At 38.1% G+C, this 26,250-nt stretch overlaps 1 protein-coding gene across 1 annotated transcript; it reads left to right on the forward strand.

Annotated features, from left to right (window-relative positions):
• Positions 1-356: 356 nt before the first annotated feature.
• On the forward strand, positions 357-25,621 carry LOC139719387 (homeodomain-only protein-like). Its single transcript, XM_071630808.1, has 2 exons — positions 357-764; positions 22,737-25,621. The coding sequence occupies exons 1-2, from the start codon at positions 600-602 to the stop codon at positions 22,815-22,817; spliced, it is 246 nt and encodes an 81-aa protein (XP_071486909.1). The 5' UTR covers positions 357-599; the 3' UTR covers positions 22,818-25,621.
• The last annotated feature ends 629 nt before the right edge of the window (positions 25,622-26,250 follow it).

Here is a 26,250-nt window from a genome sequence, read left to right on the forward strand (position 1 = left end):
ATAGCAAGATTAACATAAACCAAGCCCAGGGGCTGGTCTGTATTATGAACTAAAGCACTATCTTTTGAGGGGTATTTTACACGTGATTTTGTCCGTACTGGTGCATAACCATTACCTTTCGTTTCGCTTATTTGCTCAGAGGGAGTGCTAGTATTTGAGCGAGAGTCGAATGAAAAGTGCGCCACTGCGCTATTTAACTACAATGAAGTGACCGTGTGTGGGCGTGTTTACTAGGTAGCGAACACAAATGACTGCTGCCGTGTTTAGAATGACAACACTCGACAGCGCTCTCTATCACAAACAGGGACGTATACGCAGGTATCTTCCAGGCATTGCTCATTCGACGTGTGTGCATGCTCTCCGAGCAGGCGAACTTACTCAGCTGAGCTCCTATCCAGTACGCCTACAGAACTCGTTCCAAACTTTAAACCGAACAGTCGAACTATCTTTACTAGATGTGATTTTTTTCTCATCACACCGCAGGATATCCTAATACGAAGAAGCAAAATTTTGTGGATTAACTTGTAACTGCAACATTCAAGGTTGGAAAGCTGCCATCGGTTTTTATTGTCAACTCCTCGAATTTGCTTGAGAGAATCATGAGTGTCCAGAGTAACGGCGGGAGCACGTCACCCTCGGGGGTCACGATCACGGCGCAACAGGAGAAGGTGCTCGAGCAGGAGTTCAAGAACGAGAGGAACTGGGACGAATTCACGTTCGAGATGGTGGTCGCGGAGAGCGAGCTCAGCCGGAAAGACGTCGAGGTGAGAGACTTTGATCATGCACCATCTTTGGAGAGGTTAAAGCGCGCCAAAATCTTGCCTTCTCGCCTTGTCATTAATTTGAGGCCTGTACATCGACCTTTGCTCGTTATTATAATTATTTGCTCTGTTCCCCTAGCAACATATTGCCTTTCTGCATATCATAACGAGTGGGCCACTTTGTCATACTACCACTTACAAGGCAGGGGTTTCTCACTTACTGTAGTTTGTTGTAATCAAGTCTTTCATTCTCACGATGCACTACCGGCGACTTAAAACAATATTGCGTAACAGTAACCACCGTTATTGAAAAGAACTGAAACACCAGACGAGTACGACCTGTCAATTAGATGCATGCACGGCGGGGTGGGGGCCTGGCGGGGGGAGGGGGGTAAGAGTGAAGAACGCTTCAATGATTTCTACTATTGACCGAACATAATTTGCTTTAGCAATGTCAATATATATATATATATATATATATATATATATATATATATATATATATATATATATATATATTTATTTATTATATATATATATATATAGATATAGATATAGATATATTTATTACATATATATATATATATATATATATATAATACAGACATAGGCGAGAACAGCTGATGAGACGGTCGACAGTATCATGCCTTGACGAATGTTTCGTAAGCAGCCGAAGGGATGCCACAATATTTAAATTGTGAATTACGCAAAGCTTCTAAGTAAATACGTGGCACCGAACATGCTATGACTACTGTACTTAGATTGCATACTCGCGTACAGGATATCATTCCAAGATTGCAAATGTACAATTGTATACTCGAATAAGATGAGATATAGGGGTAAAGTTCATTGCTTCGTTATCATAACGCCTCTTGTCAATTCGATTCATATTGTGTACATACCTTACGCATATATGGCTATATACCTAAGTGTTATCTTCCAGGGTGCATTTCAGTTTGCTTAATCCGTCTCTCTTATCGATTTGCAGAACATTATTATTATAGTTGTCCATAGTTTTGGACCCTATTAGAACCGATCGCCAACACACTGTAGTCATTAGATAGATGCACCTTTTTATAAAATGTATCCGAAGCTGCCAGCACTTGCAAAGCGATTCAATCTATTTTCATGATCCTGATCATTTTTGTTCTTGCTTGAATAACGTTTCGGTAACATCAATATGAACCTTGGCAGTAATCGACGGAAGCGCCAATTTCAACGAGGGCATGTGAGCACGTGACAGGCGGGAGCAAATTACAGAACGACATTGACAAACACTTCCCTATCAAAGCTGCAAAGCTTTCTAATTTGGCAGATGGTAGGCAGTGACAGTAACACATTATTTATTGTTGCTCAGTTGAAGGACATTATGTGGTAGAGATTTATGCATCAAATTCAACGTTTGCTATAAACTCTGCCGCGTTTCCTCTGGTAATAGGACGTCGCAAATGTTAGCAAAAATTTCCTCATATAGAAAGGGGTCCTCTATAGGTGATATTTGTATAACAGTCAATTGTGATTTTCAACGGCTCGCCTTGTTGCATTACCACACCTGGCTTTTGGCACGGGCTTGAGGCCGTGAGGACAGCAACTGTTGTGACACATCCACTTTTGTCGTGACACATCCACGTGCAATATCATGGCCGTGGCGCTGCGGAGACACGTGCCAAATCTCACTAAATTGAGCATACACGCTTTGTTCATAATGATAGAGATAATAATATGATAATACAGACTCAGTCACAAACATACACATGCACAATTACACGCACACACTATCACATAATATTATGCATCTCTCTCTCTCTTTATGTATATCATAATAATTATTGAATATATATATTATGTGTGTGTGTGTATTTATATCGTATAAGACGAAGAAGTAGGGTAGTAATGCATTTCAGTTCAACGGTGCTATTCATTAAAACCAAATTTTCGACGCATGCACACGTCTTCTTCAGGGTCGACATACTGTACAAACATCATTATATATATATATATATATATATATATATATATATATATATGTGTGAAATAAAAACAAAGAAAATTAGTGAAAAGTGCAAAACTCGTATATCCTAATTGCATTAATTTAACGCACGTGAAAGTTCTTTCTTCTCCCGTTTAAGGACGTGTACATTTACATTATTCGCAAAATTGGCACAATGAATTGAGAATGTTGATTTAATGTTAATCATTTTACTGTGAAAGCGCTTTTGCTTAGAGATGGGTCATTCGTTTAATTAATGTTGTTACTGATGCAATCGAAATTGAAGGCAAGTGAGGTTTACTTGTGGTCTCCCAAAGACGCCAGCGTGGGATTTTGCACGCCGCTGATCAGGGGAAAAAATGTAAACAAATAAAAATACGACAGAACGAATAAACACGAAAAAAGAATACAAACACAAACACGCGAACCCTCTAGACTCATATCACGTCCGTGAATTATTATGGAGTATGTTTGTGTGTGTGTGTGTGTGCATGTGTGTGTGCGTGTTCGTGTGTGAATTATCATACCTCGGTTGGATGGATTATAGGTAGATTAATGTAGAGATAGAAAGTTATTGAAAATACATGTTTTCGAACAAGCATTGAAGCGAAGCGATAACGTCGAGTCATCGACCATTATTCCTGCAATGTCCCCACTGTGATTGGCGCCACTGCAGCCTTGGCGTCGTCTGCAGGGGATGCCCCGCTCTGAATTAAAGGGATAGTATAGTTTTGGTTAAAATGAGGATTCAGGTACAAGTGTATGAACTATTTGAGAGATAATTACGAAACATTTACATTAAATATCAAAGAGCATATTCAACTCTAAGAGGAATATAAGTTTACCTGATGAAAATCGGTATTGAAATGGCTGAGATATCCAAAATAATACAAAGTGGTCCTGATAGAAGGTAGGACACACCCTTTATTAGGACCACTTTGTTTTATTCGTTTTTGGATATCTCGGCCATTTCAAAACCGATTTTCATCAAGTAAACGTTTATTTCCTCTTAGAATTGTATGTCGTGTAAAATTTCATAAAAACGGTTTCTAATTATCCCGCATCTCAGCGAAAACCATATCATGCCTTTAAAGTCCAACACTTCTTGTCAGATGAGACACGATTTTGATTCGATGATGACGTAGGGATGCAACTGGTCATTCCATGTATATGTGCGACTGAGATACAATATGCCTTACCTTCTATGCAGCTCTCGATGAGGGAAGGTTGCTTTTTTTTTCGCGGCGATCAATCATAATAAATCAATGTCTCTTCATAAGAAATTGTTAAAACAATGATGATAACCTATTCATCCCAAGTTTATGCTTCCTCTCGATTCCCATGACGTAAGGAGATATAATTAAATGACTGGAATTTGATGCGCACCTTTTTTTTTCAGTACTGTAAATTACAGCAAAGTGTTATTTTGGCTCTAGAATAGGATATTCGTTTCCATGGTAACTGGTTAAAGACAGACTATATTTCATGATGCATTTGCATGTAAGTTGGGTGGTTGTGGGTGTATCTTTCCCATAAGAGCGTTAGTTATTATGCCGCTATTGCCTCACCTTAAACAACATGGTGGTCTATAGTATTACTCTCAAATGATATAAAGATTAATATGTATATGTACCCATTTTTGGTACCGCAGACTGTCTGTCTGTGGAATGATCTTGACACTCTGTGACTCGATTGTAAACTTCCGTGTCATCGAGATTACAAGGTCGTTATCATGTTTATTCGCAAAAATCGTTAAAATATTTCCGAGGAGACCTGCATGCTGATGGGCCACGTTGCATACAACTATGCTAACTTTACAATTGATGATAACTCAGCAATTTATCGTAACTACCATACACCCAAAGCCAAGAAATCACGCATGGTGCCATTAATTGTACAGTTACGTTAGGTTTTTGTTTTGTTTTGTTTTGCTTTTGCTTTTGTGTTGTTGTTTTTTTGCAACGGGGTCCTGATCTAATTCAAGCTCATAACCAACCTCATGACAGGGAGTGTTCATCATTTGTTTTATATAATTTCACAATGATGCAATTAAATATTTCCTTTTCTTATTAGGAAATCGGTTCACATCACTTAAAGACTAACGTGTCATTAATAAAGACTTATGAAAAATTTTCACAGGCAATGCCGGTGTCATAAAATAAATTTACCCAGCCGGGTTGGTAGCTCGATAGCAAGTTTTTGTCGTTTCGTTTAATTGTATAGTTGATCAAGCAAATTCTCCAACATGATTGGAGGTATAGATAGGCCTACATTTACTACGTGAGCGACACTTCAGAAAATATATAGGGTTTCTTTATTTTGTTTAGTTGATGCGATTTCGTTTACAGTTTTTGATAGGGCTTTTAACGTCTCTAATTATGAACACATAATGTCGCTTGACTAACGGTCGTGGGGAACGTGAAGGATTAATGATCCGAAGAAAGTAAGATAAACAAAACAAGGCTTCGCCAGCGAGTTAATTCCGTTTGTTTGTTTTCGTCGTAATGTAATTCACCTACATCTAGGTTAAGGACAATCACTTAAGAGACATGCTTTTGAAATTATTCAGAAAAATGGTTTGAATTTGATTCGTCGTCATTGGAAATTTTTGTTTAAACACATCACTAATCTTGAGCGATGATCGCGTACAAAGAAGCGAACGAGGATGAATTTCTAGTAAATTAACCGTATCGGTTCTCGTTCAATGCATGACGTAAACACGGTATAGAAATTGATGGTCTGTGAAGGATTGTTTACAATGCAGCTTCCATTTATGGAAACAAATATATTATTACCCACCGGTAAAAGGGGTAAAAGGCAAACAAGCACAACGCAGGAACTGCGCATCGGATTATGAACAATCGTTTTTAGAGGACAATTAAGCTTGCAAAAATATGAAGTTCCCACGCCAGCAACAATTGAAAAAGAAATGATTGTACAAAATGATGATAGTTGTTCATTGTGTAGGGATAATAATGGTACTGAACAAGACAAGACAAAACAAAAAATTAAAAATTTTGTTACCATGATTTGAGAAAGAGAAACAAACACCGAAGTTAAACTCTTTTTAATTGCTGCCAAAATATTTGCGATGAGTAAAGTGTGTGAGGTTTCGTTTTTTTCCTTATAAAAACAATTCGAACCCTTTATATTTTACATTTCTCTTTGAGTTACCGATGATTAAAAAGAAGAAATCATCTAACGCCTAAACAATGTTTCAAGTTGCCGTTAATGATAATGATAATGAATAACACTTATAACTGTCCATCATTGATAACTTCACTCAACCAATTAAAAGAGTGATTTTTTTTTTCAGTGTACTCGCATTTTGTATTAAAAGCACAGCCTGATTTCTGCACTATACGCCGGTCACTCAATAGGCCCTTGCTACATTCGGAGAGATGGAGTCGAGTACCAACGTAGAAGTAGAAGTAGAAATAGTGAGTTCACTTTCGGTATAAGGGATGAAATGTAGTTTTTCTCTCTCTCTCTATCTATCTCTTTGTTTGTTTGTTTGTTTGTTTGTTTCTTTCTTTCTTTTCTTCTTTCTTCCTTCCGTTCTTTCTTTCTTTCTTTCTTTCTTTCTTTCTTTCTTTCTTTCTTTCTTTCTTTCTTTCTCTCTCCCCCCTCTCTCTCTAAAACTATCATTAATTTTCTCTGGCGTACAGAGAATGCAGCTTCCGGTACAGTTTACGCCGGATATCCGAGCTACTAATTCGGATGAATCACGATCCGGCATGTGCAGTCACACCGCTATTTATAGCTCGCTAAAGGCTAGAAATGGTGCAAACGTTGACACTGTTACCCGACTTCCACTCATTGCACTTTTGTGCATATTACTTTACTGCGAAACAGGAGAAAGATATACAGGTCAAATCAAACAGAAGCTCACAACTAAACGGATAATGTAGTTCTGGTTGAGATGTGGGATTCATATTCTAACTTTTTCCGAGATGATAAGAAACCACTCATGAAATATCAAAGAGCAATTCAATTCTAACAGGAATTCAAAGATGAAAAACGGTTTTGAAATGGCTGAGATATGAAAAAGCAAAGTAAATAAAGAACATTTAATAAAAGGTGGGTCCCACCTTTTTTAGGACCTCTTTGTTTTTGGATATCTCAGCCTTTTGAAGACCAATTTCTATCATAAATAATATAAACGTTTAATTCCTCATCAAAAAGGTTGGAAACCTGAAGTCCTATCCCAACCAAAACTATACCAGTCGTCTAATACATTCTTTCGAACAGTAACGCCAACTCTTTGAGGATTGCGAAATATTGTGAAAGCTACGTACACTGCTATTGTGACCTGCCCCGTTTCATGAAACTTGTTCTCAGTGAAAACTGCCACATTTCTATGACAAATTTGCTTTCAGCCAATCAGATGCAAGGATTCCAGTGGCTTGTAACAGCTATAACAACTTGTCACTGATAACAAATTTTATGAAACGGGGCCAGCAAGTCTCTGCCAGTGGCCAGTCTGCGTTATAATAAAGCCAATCATTTCCCCCTCCCTTTCTCTTCACTTTATTCCGTTATCATCATCATCATCATCACCACCACCATCGTTGTCATCATCGTTGTCATCATCATCTTCTTCTTTGTCTTCTGTCCTCTTTTCCTCCCTGTCCATCATCTCTCCCTTCCTCCTCCTCTCTCCCTACTTCCTGTTCTCACCTTCAAGTGTCTTCTTCTATACTTTACGCAACTCTCCTTGAATGCTTATTTTGATGTCAGAGATGTGTGCGTTATTTTTTTTTATTGATCACACTGAAGGGCACCAGCCGGAGAATGAGCCTGTATTGTCTTTGCTTCCTAGGCCAGTTGTTCCTCGATCGATTTTTGTTTTTCGTTCTGTAATAGTAGTAGGTTGAAGTCCTGCTCTCTCGATCGTGGCAGATTTGATCTTGAATTGTCATAACACATGTAACATCAGAAAATAAGAATATAAAGATTATAAACACTAAAGCGTTTATATTTCTTAGACTCCGATATTTTACGCATACATAATTGTGGGTTTTTTTTTTTCTCTCCAGTGAAATTTCAATATCGTAGCTGTCAGAAAATCTACTACTCATCACATTTTGCGTATACATTGTATACATTTACCTAGCTGGTATCTTAATTTGCACTAGAAGATTATGACCATTAAATGCACTGTGTCTGAAGAAATCTAGCCGCCTGTTTACCGCCGTAACGTTGCATAGTGCAGAGGGTACGGAGTCAAACTCTTGGAAATGCGATCTAAAAATGGTCCATTTATATGCAGAAGACTAACTGACGGTATTGGATATATAATTGAACCCACGTTGATCGCACGTCACTTTCAATACAAGGCAATTTTCAATCGATCGAAGCGAGGCGGTCTGTTTGAAAACGTGCATCGATAATAGCCCTGGGCAAGGTCATGCAACCGGGCCTTGAGGGATATTTTCACGCACTGAGAGGCCATATACACTGATGCATAGGCTATATACTGCATATAAATGGATATCGTACAGTAGTGTTCAATTCACTGCATGGATCGAATATAGTGAGTTCTGGTGATGCAGAGAGACTGTACTTTCACTCAAGATAATTCGAAATATGGGCTCTGCAACCTAAAACATGGCTCTCCGTCTCTAAGAACAAAGATGTGGTCCCCCCCCCCCCCCAATTTCGTCTTGTACAAATTTAAGCTGTAGATGCATGCATTGGTGCGATCGTAATGATAGTGCACATCCCAAGCACATGGATGCCTATAAGTTGAGTAAAAACATCATACTATCAACTCTTTACAATAAATTTCAAAGATTTTTAGGCCTGTAAACACGAAAGCCACTCCCATGGCGTATGCTTGTTAATATCATTACTAAAACTTGGATATTAGTCGTCATACAATGAGGTCACGTAGCAGAATGACCATCAATATTTTCGCAAGTAGTTGCTAGTTTGTTATGATCTACATTGGAGATGTGTGTGTGTACATGTGTGTGTGTGCGTTTGTTTGCTTGTCCGTGTTTACATCACGATCCGACACTCATGAAATCAGATTATCGTATGCCCAACGGGGAGAGATATACACAAATTTAATACGGAAGCACGCACAGAAAGCGCCAAAAGCAACGAACCACGTTTGTTTTAATCTTGTTAACGGCATTTATACCCTTCCCCGATAATCCCATCCACTTCCCTTTCCTTTTAACGTTGCCCTTTGAGCATGAAGGTGAAATTAGGATGCATGAGAAGGCGTCTGTCATTACCAACACCAACTATACTGTGTAATACATCAAGGTATTTTGAAGAAATTGTCCTGCGAAATAGAAAAAAGTGTAATTTACAAAATCTGTTCTATTGATGGACACTGTCTATGTACGAGAAATGCACTATGACCACCATCAAATAAAACTGGAACTAATCACCACCTCCAGACCAGTCAATCGCAATTCAACCTGCCGTTTCTTTTAAAGATATGATAATGTAGATGATTATAATGATAACAATGACCACTTATACATCGTTGGGCAATATTCCAAACTTTACTCACTGTAACGTGCGTGGGTGTTGCGGCGTTGTTACTTTTGGCACAACGGCGTTGTACTTTTTCGGTTGCGATGGGGGGGGGGGGGGGGCTTTTAATTTAGAGCTGATGATTGAAGACTTCCAAAGTCGAAAATTGGTTAACAACGATGGAACGCAGAGAGGTAGAGACATTGTCAGGATACAAGTACAAATACGGGCGTCTATATAGACGCATTGGTAGGCATAATACATTCGGATATACATAATGTATAATTACATACACACACAATATGATTATGTATGTATTTATACATTTATATATATTGCTCTCAAAAAGACCAGATTACATGGTAAAGGTTTAAGTTTCATTAAATTCGACATTATGAAAGAATGGATTTAAAGTTTCATACAGTATATTATAACATTTGTCACAATCGCATGATATTAAAGGGAATTTTATTCTTTCTCTCTCCCCATCTCTCTCTGAGTATATACATGATACGTGTGTATATATGATATATATTTATGACATATGTAACTATTATATATAACTAATATTATACTGTATATATATATATATATATATATATATATATGTGTGATGGTGTATGTGTGTGTTATGTATAATGTAAAAGGTGCTAAGAATTGGAAATTTGCATTTTTCTTGGTCTTTGAAATTCTATAAGGAGATCCAAATACTCCCAAGTTTGTATAAATGGCGCAGTCGTTGGTATGAGTATAGAAGAGTTGAACAGTTGAGGCAACAGTCCTGTTCTTCGTTTATTTGAGTTAACAAGCAATTACTCATCGTCGGTATTTTTGTGCCAAGGACTCAACAACTGTTATTGACGCTGCCTTTTTTGGATTGATGGCAATGCCAGAATTTTGAAGTGAATCACATCTAACTTCGTATAGACATTCGTCGGAAAAACAAGCCGGAAAATCCCAAGAGCTGGCCACAATCGTTGTTGGTTATGAATTATATTCTATTCCCAGTAACTCGAAAAAGAATATCCCTACGGATCAGAAATCTCACGTACACATGAAACAAGATCTTTGAAAAGTGGGGAAAACAGAGCGAAGTGAGTGCAAGCTATGAGAGAGAGGGCATACGTGCGAGAAATCATCTTGCAAGTCGTGATAGTGAAAACTTGTGAGCGCATGGAAATAATCTCGTCTATTTTTATCTATAAGCATTTTTTAGAGCAGAGTACTGATTCTGATTTTTCCCAATAATTACACGATTTTGCAATATAATCATATGATACGAGATGTCTATAATGTACGGATACTTCTCTATACTTCTCGACAAATTAAATCATTTCCAAATTTGCATAGCATATACTGATTTTAAATCATTGCTTTATTAGAATTAGGTCTATGTAGTCGTGGAAGATTAACTAATCTGACCTGGCTAGTACCTGCTTCTGATTTTTTCCCCAATAATTACACGATTTTGCAATATAATGATATGATACGAGATTTCTATAATGTATGGATACTTCTTTATACTTCTCGACAAATTAAATCATTTCCAAAGTTGCATAACATAATATAATGATTTTATATCTACCTTTTTAGAATTAGGTCTATTTAATTGTGGAAGATTAACTGATATGACCTGACTATGCCCGTACTTGAAAATCGCTTTACGGTGATCATTGCATGCAGTTTGTCGGAAAGGGCAAGCCATGCTTCTTTTGCTGTCACTATGGCAACAGTGCTACATTTCACTCCATCATGACTCACCAGGACAACGATGAAAGGAAGGATTGGAATAAAGATTTGAGTTTCTTCCCATGTGATGTGAAACGTGACAAGTTGTGAGTGTCCATCAGCAGTCGCCCTTAATTATTGTATGTCTTGTGATGCTTGGGGATAGTAATCGAGTTACGTCACTCGCGCAAGTCTCTTAATTTTGACTTTGAGGAATGCATGGATATATCTTCAAAAAGTTTTATCCTAGTCACTGGAAAAAAACATACATATACACAAACAGTTCTAGAAATCAATCACATTCAGAATGATTATAAATGCCACAAATAATATCTTTTCTGTACAGGTGATGTCTGGTGTTAAAAATATCATGAGGTGCAAATTTTGCTCACTCTGCCATTGATCAAAATTCAGACATATTTTCCCTAAATTTCGTTGAATTTTCATTATTTGCTAGAGGCATCCGTGAGTGCCATATTGTGATCAGTCCGCCAAAGCGTGAGAGATCAACGCACGTGTTTTCCCAAACCAAGCCTTTTGTAACAATCAAACCGAATTCCCGCTCTATGTCCTATACATTGATTGACTAACTGACTGAAGACGGTTTTAATTAATGGGATGAATCGGTTATTGTTTAACGTCAAAAAGAAAACAGGATCAAAATTCGTACTTATAAGAAAGGGGAGTCACTGATGGAATGATGCTCGAATCATGAATGCTATCATGCACTTATCAATACTCATGACATACGTTACAATAATTATGAAAATGAGTGAACTGGTGAAATTATGATTTAGAACCATGTGGGAGGAAATAAAGCAGAAAGAGAGAAGGAAAAGATCCCCATTGTACACGAACTTTAACAATCGCGATTTCCTATTTCTGTGTACATGTATATGATATAGGCTCTCCAATAGAATATTAAAGGGATGATACAGTATTGGTGGAGATGAGAATTGGGCTTTTAACTTTTTGCAAGATACCAAGAAACACTTACGAAATAGTACAGTGCAAACCATTTTAGGAGGAATTCAAAGTTTATTCGATGAAAATAGGGTTTGGAATGACTGAAACATCCAAAAACAAAGTAAAACAAAGCGATTGTATAATAAAGTGTGGGTCCCACGCTTTACTAGAATCGCTCTGTTTTGGATATCTCAGCCATTTCAAAACCAATTTTCATCAAATAAACGTTGAATTCCTCGTGGAATTACATGCTCTTTCAAATATTGCACGAGAAGTTTCTCATTATCTCACCAAAAAGAAGCCTGAAATTAGGTCTCAACCAAAACTATACGATCCCTTTAAGAAGGAAGGAGAGAAGGAGTGAAAAAGAAAGCCCGAATGCACCGGTTGAATTAGATAAAAAGTAAAATGTTTATTTCGATTATAGCGTCACTTCGGCAGAGCGACCGGAATTGCTGCGAATATAGAAGGGCATTATTATTACAGGTTTGAATACCCTATCTCATTTACCCTCATTTAGAATTCCCCGTCTTTAGTTTGTTTAATCTGTCAAATGGCTGTAAAAAGATGAACACAATTATCAAAATTACGAGGAATAGCAAAAATGGAAGTATTTTAGTTCATCTCTGAGAGCAGTTACGTCGATAACAGGAATCGGGTTTATGAGGCCACCTCGGAATGTTTTGGCATATCTACTATTACCCTGCATGGTACAATGATGCTCGTACTCATTACAAATTTCTTTGTGACTTTTGAATCTGTGTGCTATGAGTGGTGGGTTTTGTGTTTCCTTAAATAGCTCACTTCATCGGAAGTGTTCCACATTTCAGCTCATTCGGGAAATAATGGAAATTGTCCTCGAAATGGGGAAGGATCATGTAGGAAAATGCATTTGAATCAATCATTTTGATTGCACTAATGACAGCGCTACGACATCACGTCTGCCGATACAGTGCCTCTGGGCTCTTTTGAGAACGAAAGATCGTTTTGCTGTATAGCAACGAGAGCCTTAATCACTTACGGCAGTTCAATGACTGTACGGTAAATGAAAGCAATGTATTGATTCAGAGCATGACAACTGACGCGATCGAGCCGTTTATGCCATTATCCATATTTACAGTGACATATTATCATAATATGATAATCATGATAATATGGACTATGCAATTGGACAGGACAGCAGGAAGTTATGTAGGAAAAGGAAACACTTAACATGTCAGACAGGTATTGACAGGGGTCCTGATTAATACATTGTCAAAAATTATCTTTCATTTGTACTTGACGATCTTTTACCCCTGCCCCCATTTCCATAAATCAATTGCGATGTGAATAATTATGTATGGCGTCTTTTAATGCGATGAGAATTCAGACATGAACTCCCTCTACATCGCCGGAAACGATTGGGTAAATTAAGGAATTAGGAGAGCGTGATGCTCGTAGACAGTATAGTTCGTTCAACTTTGTTTAGTGAACTCATTCATTATAACAACTGGAAAATACGAGTCAATGTTTTATTTCAACCATAGTCCTGAGAGGCTTAAAGCGCTCTATAGATAAGTTCGCTGAGCCTGTAATAACGCATTGTATATAGTGGTCAGGACGTGCGAGTTTACAACTTCAGGTCGAGAAAACTAACCAAATTGACCTTTTTGAGTAAGAGTCAATGTTTTTATTTAAACCATATTTATAGTCCTGAGAGGCTTAGAGCGCTCTAGATGAAGTCCGCTAAGCCTATAATAAAGTAGTGGCCACAGGACGTGCGAGTTTCCAACTTCAGGTCGATAAAACTAACCAAATTGGCCTTTTGGCGTGGTCGGACGTATAGAATCTATCACAACCAATTGGCATGTGTGCATTTGGTGTATAAAAAGAGGCAAACCTTACACACGCGTAAAGAGCTGTTACCCCCCCCCCCCCCCCCCCCCCCCCCCCCATGTTGACCTGCCAATTTAAGCTAAGTCAATATTGGAAATATGATTGCTATCTCTCGCTTAGCGACAAATGTTTGCGAGTCGATATAATATTGACATGAGTAACTTGATGTCAATACACGCGTGACTAATAATGACTGGCGGAACACGAGTTCAATAAAATGTCAACAGAATGTTAATCCAAAATGATCTACTGTTGTACGGGTTGAACCACTGGCATGTTAATACATTTTATAATTTGAATAATGGAGGAATTTTAGCATCACTGATTTGAAGGGGAATTTAATAGATGAAACACGCGAAGCGGAAGAATCAAAACTGTTATAAGTTCGGAAGTTATTGTTACTTCACTTGACAATACTTTGGAAATACACTTTCTGTAGACAGGCCTGCTATGTGTGTGATGAGAAACATATCTTAGTATGAAGAGTTTGGTCGAAAAATGGATTAACTCCATTTTTGTTTATTTGAGATATTTGCGATTAAAGGTTATAAAAAAGAAGAAAGACAAGAATATAGGATACTTTTAAAATAACTTTAAGAATATTCCTTGTTATGTAACACATGATGTATCGCTGGAAAGGTTTTATTTTGCACTATTTCCTGGGGTTGGACTTACTTTAAATTGTCTTTAAAATGGCGCTTAACCTGTTATGAGATAAAACTTCATGTATTTAGATGGATACACCATATACAAATGCGGACATGACGGGAACGGCGTGCAACTACTACATGGTTTTATTATCTCAGAGACTATACGGAGATAGGTATATTTTGTAAATATTGAAATATGAAGAGCAAATAGATTTCACTTCAAGCCAGCGATATGATAACCCAATGTTACTTCGTCAAAGATTATCAAGTTGTAAGTGAAGCTCATGCATTTTTATGGAGTCCCTTTTATATACTTATGCCTCTATCAGTGTCTATCATAACTTAAATTTGACTCTGTGGGCATTGTCCATGCTAACCAAAGGAACCGTTACTTTTAAACAAGGGAAGAACTGCAATGAAATATAATAATATGATATGGAAAAAAAGACATTGTACATTTACATTCGAGATGCATCCACGGTGGTGATTTGGAAGACAACTGTTAAAGTTAACATCTTAACTTTAGAAAATTGTTTTAAAAATGGCCACCTGGATATTGGCCTTTCATCGATTACATAATTATTTCATCCACTGAATTCCAGATGTTGGCAGACGAAACCTTTACTTAGTCATGATCGAACTCTTCAAACAATTTATTTTATGTTTTATGTCTTTTAATCTGCGTAAAAATGGTTGTCCCAGCTAGACTACACTATACATTGCATGAGATGCTTTTGGTCTGTTGCTTAATTCGCTAACAGGCAGCCGTCAGTCCATAGCGCTCTAAATCATTAATTATACCGTACAAAACGAGGGTATTCGTTTTCGTTTGTACCGCACTGAAAGAAAGGTAGAAACTTGCATATACCTGCTACTTTGCTAACACCCGTACGATAATGCACCATCTCTTCATTAAATTTTAATACCTGCTCCCGAGTGCAGATTAATAAGGCGCATACGTAATATAGCCCTATGAAAATTTATTGTTATATTACGTAATAGTCATCGTAAAAGCAATTGCCATGTCCTAATTATCGAATGTTTCAAATGGACACTAACACAGCAATAAAATGGTGAAGCGTATAAGTATACGGGTATGTACGGTTTATAGGGATGGGATATACCCTGTATGTATGCGTATCGCGTAATTCGACGCCTAAAAAATTGTAATCATGCAAAATATGATAGGCTGGTGCCCTGCTGTGTAATCAGTGTAATAGCTCGACCGGTTCTCATGTCGATGGGTTGTAATCATTTGCAAACACGCGAGCTGATTGCTCGGGCGATTGGAAGAGAGGGGGAGAGGGATGGGGAGAGAAATATATAGGGAGAGAGAGAGAGAGAGAGAGAGAGATGGACATCATAGATAGACAGCAGGTGGACATGGAGATAGCTATACAGGCTGACAGATATATACCTATAGACACACAAATGTCGAGAGAGCAACACAAACATATAACGGCATAGATATGCAGATGAGAGAGAATGTGAAGTAAAAAATGTAGGCTCACTTGAGTCTGAGGGACATGGCAGTGTGGCTTAATGCACGATGTATATGTTTATATCGCACCAACTTTATTTCTAGTTAAACATATTTTAGCTATAAATGAGTTAGTCGTTCAAAAAGAAATATTCAGGGAGATTTATATTGTATAGATATGGACTGAGTATCATGTTGACGTGAACAACACGTTTCTGCACTAGATATTTTGGTCACGACTTTCGGCGGGAGTATACGCCGAGGAATATCCGGTTGTTATGGCAACCAAGGACGCTGCGATTATCATTAGCATAATTTAAAGTAAACGCACGATTCACTGTGCACTCGTGACAAGTGTTCCACTTGCCAAACATGTCGTGCGAGGCTGAATTGATGGTGCATTTCAAACGATGATTGATTTTTGTGACGAGGTGCTACAGTTTACTATCTACTGAAGACGAATACCAAGTGCCTATGCATGACTTGGGTGCTGAGTGGACGGTTTATTAACGCACGAAGACATTTGATATTTAGCGAGATATAACATCAACTTGCATCAGATGTAATTACTACGGTTACCATAGTGAAATTTGCTAACCTTTTAGTTAATGGGATGTTGACACTGTACAGTTTGTATAATACACGTCTAAAGTCTCCTATACATGCAACGAAGCCTTGCAAACTTTGTTGCTTCTCATGCAGCACTATCATCATTCTGTTTTATAACACATGATTTGCGGTCTCCTATACCGCTACCTGTTTGCTTGCCAACACGTGACGTGCATGCAGCCATGCGTGCATTTTCATCCATTTTCGCGGAGAACCTTTGTGGCTATGCCTCTCCTCCGGTGGGCTGGCGGCGGCGCTGCCAGCATGCCGTGCATGATTTATAGCGTGGCTGGCATATCACCATGATTAATAAATGCAAGGTATAATGAGACTCCATCCATATCTGCGGCGATATACGGTTAATAGAAAGTCGCGCCCTTTCAGTAGCTACATGTGTGTTATCCAACAGACGACAAAATTGATGCAGGTCGTCTGGGGTATCACGCGAGGAAGGGGAAACTGTTGAGCAAGACAAATTGAAGACCATTCACCTCGCCCATATATCACTATTAACATGCCATCTACACTCACTGTACTTGTTTATGTCTGTTCACCATACAATACGCCTGTTTTCTCTTTTTTTCCTCCTAGACATCTTCGCTTGTTTGGTTGACCCCCCCCCCCCCGCACTCTATGCTACATACTCTGTGTCTTTACTTCTTTACTCATAAAGCATGCAGTTCGTACTGTATGTACTAGCAGTGGGGCAGCATTTGCGGGAAAATAACACCGTGCATGCAAATGGAACATAATTTTTATCGACAGGTTAGGATGGACGGCGTAGTAATATGTCTTTGTTTTTGTATGCGCTTGAGAATATGACGGCGGTGGTGGTGGTGGTGGTAGAATGGAGGGGGGGGGGGGTGGTGGACTGAGTGCCTGAAAACACTCGACCGCATTCTGTATCGAGGAGAGCTATTAAGATTGAAGGAAGTGCCGACTGCAGCGAAATGGACAGGAATAGACGATAATAGAAATTCCCTAGCGTGCAAAACGATGAAAGAGCTGCAGAAATACATTTGGAGGAGGAGTGCAATGTTTTTTCGATTCTTTTAATGCGAAATTTCTTATGCATTCTACTTTCTTTCTTTCTGTTTTGTCTGTGCAAATGTTAATCTCAGGATTACGAGACGTAAAAAAGAAGACAGCGTGTAAGCCACAGTCATTAATAATCATATTCCCGAGTTTCAAGCGGTAGTACGAGTTTATGTAACTTACATAATCTTTGACTTTTCTCTCTTGTGGCATTATGCACTACTCCTCTCCTCATTGCAAGGTATGTGCACGGCCTCTGCAGCATCGCTGGTATCCATGGAAACACCTGCATGCATCGAGAGAATCATTTTACACAGTCATGGTACACTAATTGTCACTATTGACGGATCTCGATTCCTACAATAGACTATACATTACGGAAGTTTGCTATCTCGCTTACCAATGTTTCACTGCATTCAAACTTAAATATGGTGTTGTTGGCAAGACTCTGGACTTCGACCAAAAGGTTCTTGTCACAAATCGTTCCTAATTGGGCAAGATATTACGTCCGTCTTGGTCCTGGTGTAATTACTGGGTACCTGAAAATAATGTTAGAGTTATGATAGAGGGAGACACCGTTTGAGAATTATTTTGACTTTGTCTATAACTTCTATACACCTAAAACAAAAGAGAAGGACTTTATCATGTAAGATTTGCTTCATTTGTTGCGATTTTTAAAAACAAATTTTGAAAACAACATAATATACCTTAAGCAGTAAGCATTGACGCTGTAATGCATTTATAATGATCCCGCGCATAAGCTGAACAGGTATCTTTGACTTTTGGTTCGTGATGTAACGTGCGTACCCGGGCAATAAAGACAAAAACGTGCTTGACGGAACCATCTCGCAATAACAGTGAGGTGCTCGATCTGACTGGAATCCTATACTTCATCGCTGTATCATAATTATAACTATGCTCTGTGGCAGAAGTACCTGCCAGCGTCATGCGTTTGCTAAATGCAGTGATATCAATTTGGTTGCGATTTATCTTGATCTTTTACAATCAGCCATAAAGCTCTTAATTATACGAGGCCCAGAACATATATTTTGCCACGCGTGGACGTGTGACAAAGTTACAGAGCCCTATGGGCAGTAATTGAACTAATCTATGCGTTATTGCTGTCCATTACCATGTAATATTATTTGAATCCCTGGAAGTGCTCGTGGTCATCGATCTTTTATACGTAATTATGATTTCATTCAAATTCATTCCTTTACCAAACGTAGTGATATATATATATATATATATATATATATATATATATATATATACATTTCAAACTGAAGGAGGAGCCCTACACACGCATAAAAACATCAAGATATCTATCAACCGACAAATGCATCTTCTTGGATGCACAAACATCAGGGAGAATTGAGCATAATAGAAAGAAAATAAAACGAATAGATCAGTAGTAAAATTTTGATGAGAAACGAAACAAATTATAAAATATCATTAATGCAGTACATAGTCTTACGGGTACAACAGACATTCCCTCCTATAATGGATTTCAAGAGAACAATGTAAGGTATAACACTTCGTTTCTTGTTTTCCCGATTTCCAAGGATAGGCATGCATATCGTGAAAACCTTCCTCCAAAATCTGCACTGACGCAGCGTGCTCTCCAGATCTATGTGCGACCACGCCCATTCGTTCCCTGGATGAAACTTCGCGATGAAGGACGACTGGTGTTAATGGGTGTCGACAGGTATCCGCTGAGGAGCGTTGGCAAAGAGAGCCGAGGCATTAAATAGACCCGGGTGAAGCACTTACCTGCATTAGAAGACAATAAGCAAAACTGCGCGATACATCTCGGCTCGGGATTATTTGCGCAGCAGACAGCAATCGTGTACGGCGAACCCGTGGGACTGCGTGCGCGTTAGCACTATCGCCAAATTTGTGATTGGTATAGTGTTTCTTTTTATTCTGGCGGGATCATCTCCAATTTTTCTGTCACTCTATAAATAGTCATCCCTGTTAGCTTTTTGTATAGTGGTAGAGATATTGAACTATGAGGTAACCATGAGGTAACTAGTGGGCGGTTTATTAATTGAATTCCATAATTGATGTATATAATATGACATTAACCTGCACTCAGGTAATTTGGGCGTCAGAATTGAGGGCGATATAACCCTAATGGGTTTAAACTTGCTGATGAACAACAAACATCGCATTAGCTTTATTGCTGTCATTTCAAGTCGTTTTCATCCCTCTCATTTTCATGGTTACGAAACTAGGGAATATACGACTGGAATAATTGCCTAATTTGTGAAGAAAATACGGGATACAATAGCGACAACTTTTGCATGACATAGATATTTTGTGGGTCTCTGAAATAGAATTAGATCTCCTTTAAGTCATGCTAATGTGAAAGATATATAATTGGAGATAAAATGAAAACGTGTTCGACTTTATCCGAATCACCGGCCGCATCATTAACCATAACATTTTGAGATGATCCCTGATGAAAACACATCCCTGTCCCACCGTCCCGATCGATATTTTGCCATCCGTTCTTGTTTGCAGACGACAGTAAAGTCAATTTCAGTCCTACGAGCGTGCCTCTGGATACCCTGTGCGATTTACAGCGGGTACTATGTGCTAAATGCACTCACTCCAGAGAAGCTGGCATGACACCGATGTGAGGTGTAGCGTACTCATGACCAAAATACGACTGCAAGTTACCATGAACATTAAAGTTTCTATCCCTCGATCGGAATGGAAATGCGAATGTGTCATGTGAGAGCCATACACGTGCCGTTTGTTCGAATTAGCGCCTAGTTAGAGCTTTAATGAGAAAGTACACGTACGGGGCACAGTCGGTCTTGAGTACCGATTAATCATCATCATTTGCTAATTGTGCACAGCACGCGGTGATGTTCTGTATAAAGTTCGGTTACCCTTTAATTACTATGGGGGATTTTTTTGTTGTTTTGTTTGCATTATGCATTGATATTTTGATTTGAATATCAATAGACTGCTGAGAGAACATAAATTATGCCTTATATTTTTCAAACTCAGAAGAATTTTTGTGAGTGAGTGAGAAAGGGGGGGGGGGGGGAGGGGAGAGAGAGATGAAAAACGCATCATTTATTGGCCCACTTCCCCTCCCCCACAGAAAAAACGAAAACGTACCCCGCACACCCTTCTCATTTCTGAAAATGGTGTAATAATGCAGATCTATCCTTCTCTTCAGCTTTATTTCTTTTTCCTCTCCTTCATTTCCCACCAAACAACTTCTTGAGGAGTTGAGGTTTATTTTTCAGTTCATATATCAGGTAAAATAACCCAAAACCCTCTATTAAACCCATAGTATGATTAATTAACTAGCTGTATTTCCCCCTTCATTAAAAAGTTTAATATCAATATCAATTACATCCCAATGTATGTGTTCAATAACCAATGAGTCAAATAAGTCACCAAAATCTCTCCAAAATCTCTCAAAATCACTCTTTCTTTTTCACAAGGGAAAAGTAAATGCTCATAGTTACTTGCATTGTTGTTACAAAATTAAGAGCATACATGACATGTTGAAAATTTAAAATGAATAGGGCCTACATGTTTTCTAGTATACGAACTCATATAACATTTTCAATTGAAATTACCTTAACCTGCTTTCTAAACTACATTTCCCAGATCTCAAGCTGTATGGTTGCAATGATGATTTTTAGGACTATGTCAAATTTCAGTGTACAATGAATATAAGAGCAATGAGTTGCCGCTCTGTTATCTAAACGCAGCAGGATTAATTATTCATGCAACATTTCACCCAACTTGGCAGCGATGGCACAGCGGGGTTGTCATATCACACACAGACATGAACCCACCTACACCAATTTACACGCACAGACACACACACGCACATACACACTCACACACACACACACACACACACATCGTCTAATTCTTTCTGTATAATGCCAAATATACATTATACCAATTATGAAGAAAAAAAAAAGAACAGTGAAGCATTCAGAGAAAAAGAATGAGGGTCTCATGTCATTATCTGAACATTGCCACGTGACGTGAAGTGGACCAATCAGTGATGATTGGTTCATAGCATTTCTTCAGGTGTCCAGCCTCACCACGTGATTAAGCTTGCATATGCACCTATCCGCCTCGAGAATGTAGGAGAAGAGAGACTGAAATATACCTTGCGTCATAATGAAGCAGCAAAACAGATGTTTCCGGTTGATTACAACAACATGCATGACAAAAATATGTGCAATGGGCTGTATTTTTGTTTGTGTTTCAAAGTGCTGTTTGCGTAAACATAACCAGATAGACCCATTTCCAACCTGTCATTCAAACTCCTCATGTTGGTTTTTAACAGTTGTCGTGGTTATTATCAAATATCTCCTAAAGCTACCCATATCAAGCGCCAAGTCGCCATGGCAAGTAAAAACATTATGGAAAAATAGAGATACCCCGAATTTACTTGAAGATAACTGCCTTTTTACGAGACATTTGAAATTCAAGAAGTACGTCTCACGAATACTTCAGTGCAGCCACCCAGAATAAGTATTTATAGGGCCTACTTTATTGGGTAAAAACATTGTCAAATTAACTCGAAAGCCTATTAAAGGGTTGATTATTATCGTACTATCTTGCTTTGAGTATATCGATTTCTGTTTAATGCAGTGTGAAATTTGAACGCGCTGATGCCATTGCTTAAAAAAGAAAACAAACATCTCCCGTTTTGTTTCTTTTTTTTTTGGGGGGGGGTGTCAGTGATTGTAAACGACTGCCATTATTGCTCTGCATCAATATACTAGTAAACATTTGCAACTACGATTATCTATACAATCGGGGCAAGGCATAAAGATACTCGTTATGCTTATAGAGATAAAAAGAGAGAAAATAGACCTTGGGCTTCTTGTTGCCGAAAACGATAGAAACAGAGGATCACGAAAAAGATGAAACTCATTCCAAACGAGGAGACTTTGTATACCAAAGAAAAAAAGAAATCAAAACAAAACAGGTGCACAGATCTCATCTCATGTCAAAGTTATTGTATTTTCCGTAACTGCACTCATTAATTTTGATACTTGAATCTCTAAATGCTCGATGACGTTGCTTTACGATGACGAAATCAAGTTCCATAAACTTAACTCTTCTGGTTTTGTCTCTGTCTTTTCTTTTCACCACAGAAATGGTACAACTGGCGAAAGACGGAATGGCGGCGAAACGAAGGACTTCGAATCGGATCGGGATCGCTGACCGATATGTGATGATCGAATCAAGACTATGGCCGGTCACTGCCATTGATTGGCTGTCCTCGTGTGCTCACGCGCGTACGCGCCAACTTCTGACTTTTGTGTGGTAGCACTATCGCAACTGTCTGAACAGAAACAACGTACAGAAAAATCCAACGAGGATCTAGAAACCCGGATGTGTATGCTGGTACGACATTGGACTATAGAGCGATGAATGGACACCTGTAACCATGAGCAATTATGAACCCACCCCAGATAATACCGTTACCGCGTCAAGACGAAGACTGTGGTGCGAAAAAAAATAAAAGTGATGGCGTATAACTAATACAAGATAAAAGAAAGGAATCTCACACAGCTCGAAAGAAAATGGAATATGTACCTGTAGAGAGGCACAGTGATAGCTAATCGGAGAATGTGGAAAAGTATGCACGTTAAATGTTGGTTGAGTAGAGTAGAATGTGTAGAATAATCACTATGATGTAAATAATGTGAAATACGAAGAAAAGGAATAATATACTATTTTGGCATAACCGTGAGAAACGACGATTTATATTGTGAGGTGCTGGTGTGTGAGTGATTGAGCGTGCAGTAAACTAAGCGTATATAGGCAAGGAATACTGAGATGCATTAACTTTGAGTACATACTATAACGCCACTGGAGGAAAACGTGTAATGAGAATCCTTCCTCAAAGCGGATCGATCTTATGTCAAAACAACAACAACAAATAAATAAAAGTGAGCGGGAATGGAAACAAGGTTAAAGGGATTGGGCGGGGGAAACTGAATTGCGTAATTCATTTTGCTCACTGTTGCTCTTGGATTGAAACATTAGAATAGGAGACGACTTTCAGGATTAGTATTCATTAAGGGGAAGAGAAATGGTAGAGTGATCACTCAATGCAAGGATTTTATATGCAATGAAAAGAATTATGGCAAAAAAAGAATACACTTTCTTTTTTAGTTGGCATGGAATTGTATAATGTAACGAAACTAATTGCAAGTCGACTGCAATAACAACAGCAACAGAGAATAAACAGAAGTCTATATTAATGCGCACATACATTACTGTCAATATTATGAAAGGAAAGTTTGTTCCCACAAAACAAACAAATAAATAAATAAATAAACAAACAAACAAACAAAGAAACAAACAAAGAAACAAACGACTACTTCTAAGCAATCAAAATATAGGATATTCTTCAAAGCTCGAGCAAGGTGCAAGTTCGAGGATAAGAGCGTACATTCCAACTCGCCGGTGAACAACGGAAATTGAGGATCAGCCAAGCGCTCTCCCCGGATTCTCCCGCGGCTCAGTTGTCATGGAAACTGTCATTCAAGTTTTGCATGTTTGCCTATGACTCGACACAACGATATCTGAGATAAGCACTTGTTACACACGTCGGCTTAAAGAAAAGTATTTGTAACATGACTTTGCCAATCTTCTGCTCAGTAATTGAATTTAAACTTATTTTGGCTTCTGAATCTAGTAAATTTAGCTTTAAGTGCCAAATTATCTGTTATATTGTGGGGTTTCTTGTTTAATGTCTTTGTATTCCCGACGAATACTTTAAGCGATGCTTCAAGCTGATATCCTTCTTTATAGTCAATGATTATCTTCGTTCAGAAATAATGTTTATGCTGGGATAATACCTAGCAGCTAATATTTTGAGATTTTGTTGAATATTTCTCTCTTTCTTTTAAGAAGGGAGTTTTGAAGCGGTAGCAGAAAAAAAAAGGAAACGATTTATTGTTGTTGTTTTTGTCAATGATGATGATACTTGCTACTGGCATGTCAATCACTAACACTCGAAAATACAGAAATACGATTTTCAATGAAGGGGTTATACAATAACAATGTATATGTCAGTGGATGGAACGCATTTGTTATAAGATGAACGCTATAGCGTTATGTCTATGATAACATCATCAAATTTACAAAATGACTGAGTATCTTTTGTTCTTTTTCATCATCCAAGGCTGAAGAGTTAGTGCGAAAGTCTAAAGAGTGCTAAAATCCTGCCTCATTCATCTCTCGCGATTTTACGATTAGCAAAAAAACAAAATTACACACTTTATCATATATTGCTGTTTTGCAGCTAATCAAAAGATACTGACAACAATCAGACTAGTCAAACACAGTAATCTTCTCAGAATAACCAGTCTTATTGCACGAATTCTGATATTTGTCAGCAACTAATGGTATATACTTTCAGTCGTTTCTTGAGAAAAAAAAAACACTCTCGGACAGAACATAATTATGCAACACTGACCAAATAAACAGGTGCAATACACTGCGAGGTCGGTGAACCAGCTCAAATAACTGCCTGTAATGTTAAACATTTCATACACTGTATCATACATGTCAAAGCCTTGGAGTTGAAGAGAGATATAGATGGGCATATCCCTTGTTTGTATATCTGCTGACGTTGTACATTATGCGTGATAGTATACATTGGGTGATGAAAATAGGTTACCTTCTGCAACTTAGGCTGGATTTTCGCCAGAGGGTGGTTACGTTCGGACAAAATTGTATCGAGCCCCATCCTTTAATACACAGAAATGAATCGATGAAAGTGGATCTGTGCAATGAAATGTATTCCTGGGATCTTTCATGGTGTTACATTTGTATTTACATTTATTGCAGACACACGATTACACGCGCTACCTGTTACAAGATTTTTAGAAGCGTAGGGGAATTGCAGGTGAAAGTATGAAATATGTAAGCCATTCGTACATTCTAATTAATGTCTTCGCTAATCGACTTTCTAATAGGGCCTGACGTTTGTTGTAACTTTGGTACATCACCATTCGTATTTTAACTCGGGGCATACATAATAACATTATAACATACAATGTTTTGTCTATTGAAATGGAACATTCAATTTACATATTTGTATAAGCGGATTCTTTAGGCGATGAAATGAATCAGATGGCATGAACATCACTTTCATATCGATTGTTATTTAAAAAAATTGTACGAAGCTGAGGTTGTAAGTTAACGGTACTTATAAGCATGTTTCCTGTTATTATCATTTTAACTTATGACTAAGTTCCATGGGAATTTGAGGAAGCTTCCATAAAGTGTTATTTCTTTTATTACACGTGCACACACGAAAAAAAACCCCAAAACAAACCAAACCAACACACACACACACACACACACACACACACACACACACACACACACACACACACACACACACACACACACACACACACACAAAACAACAACAACAACAAAAAAAAAAACGTTCGATGCATTCATTCCCCCCCCCCAAAAAAAAAAAACTACGGTAGTAAGATAATTGATGATGTATGGGCGTCTCAATGACTACGTTTCAACAAGAGAGGTCGCTAACGCAGTGTAAGGAACAGAAATGTGCATACTATTTTTCTTTCAGGTATGCAGTGCATAATGATATTAGAACGATTTGTATATATCTGATAA

The sequence above is a fragment of the Diadema antillarum genome, unplaced genomic scaffold, assembly GCF_040938485.1.
Source record: "Diadema antillarum isolate AM-2024a unplaced genomic scaffold, OU_Dant_1.0 scf00000009, whole genome shotgun sequence".
NCBI classification, from domain to species: domain Eukaryota; kingdom Metazoa; phylum Echinodermata; class Echinoidea; order Diadematoida; family Diadematidae; genus Diadema; species Diadema antillarum.

Bases quoted from the DNA above. Each gene is read 5' to 3' on its own strand.
- LOC139719387 (XM_071630808.1), top strand. From the start codon at position 600: ATGAGTGTCCAGAGTAACGGCGGGAGCACGTCACCCTCGGGGGTCACG. The intron at 765-22,736 runs GTGAGAGACTTT...TTTTCACCACAG, and splicing joins TCAGCCGGAAAGACGTCGAG to AAATGGTACAACTGGCGAAA.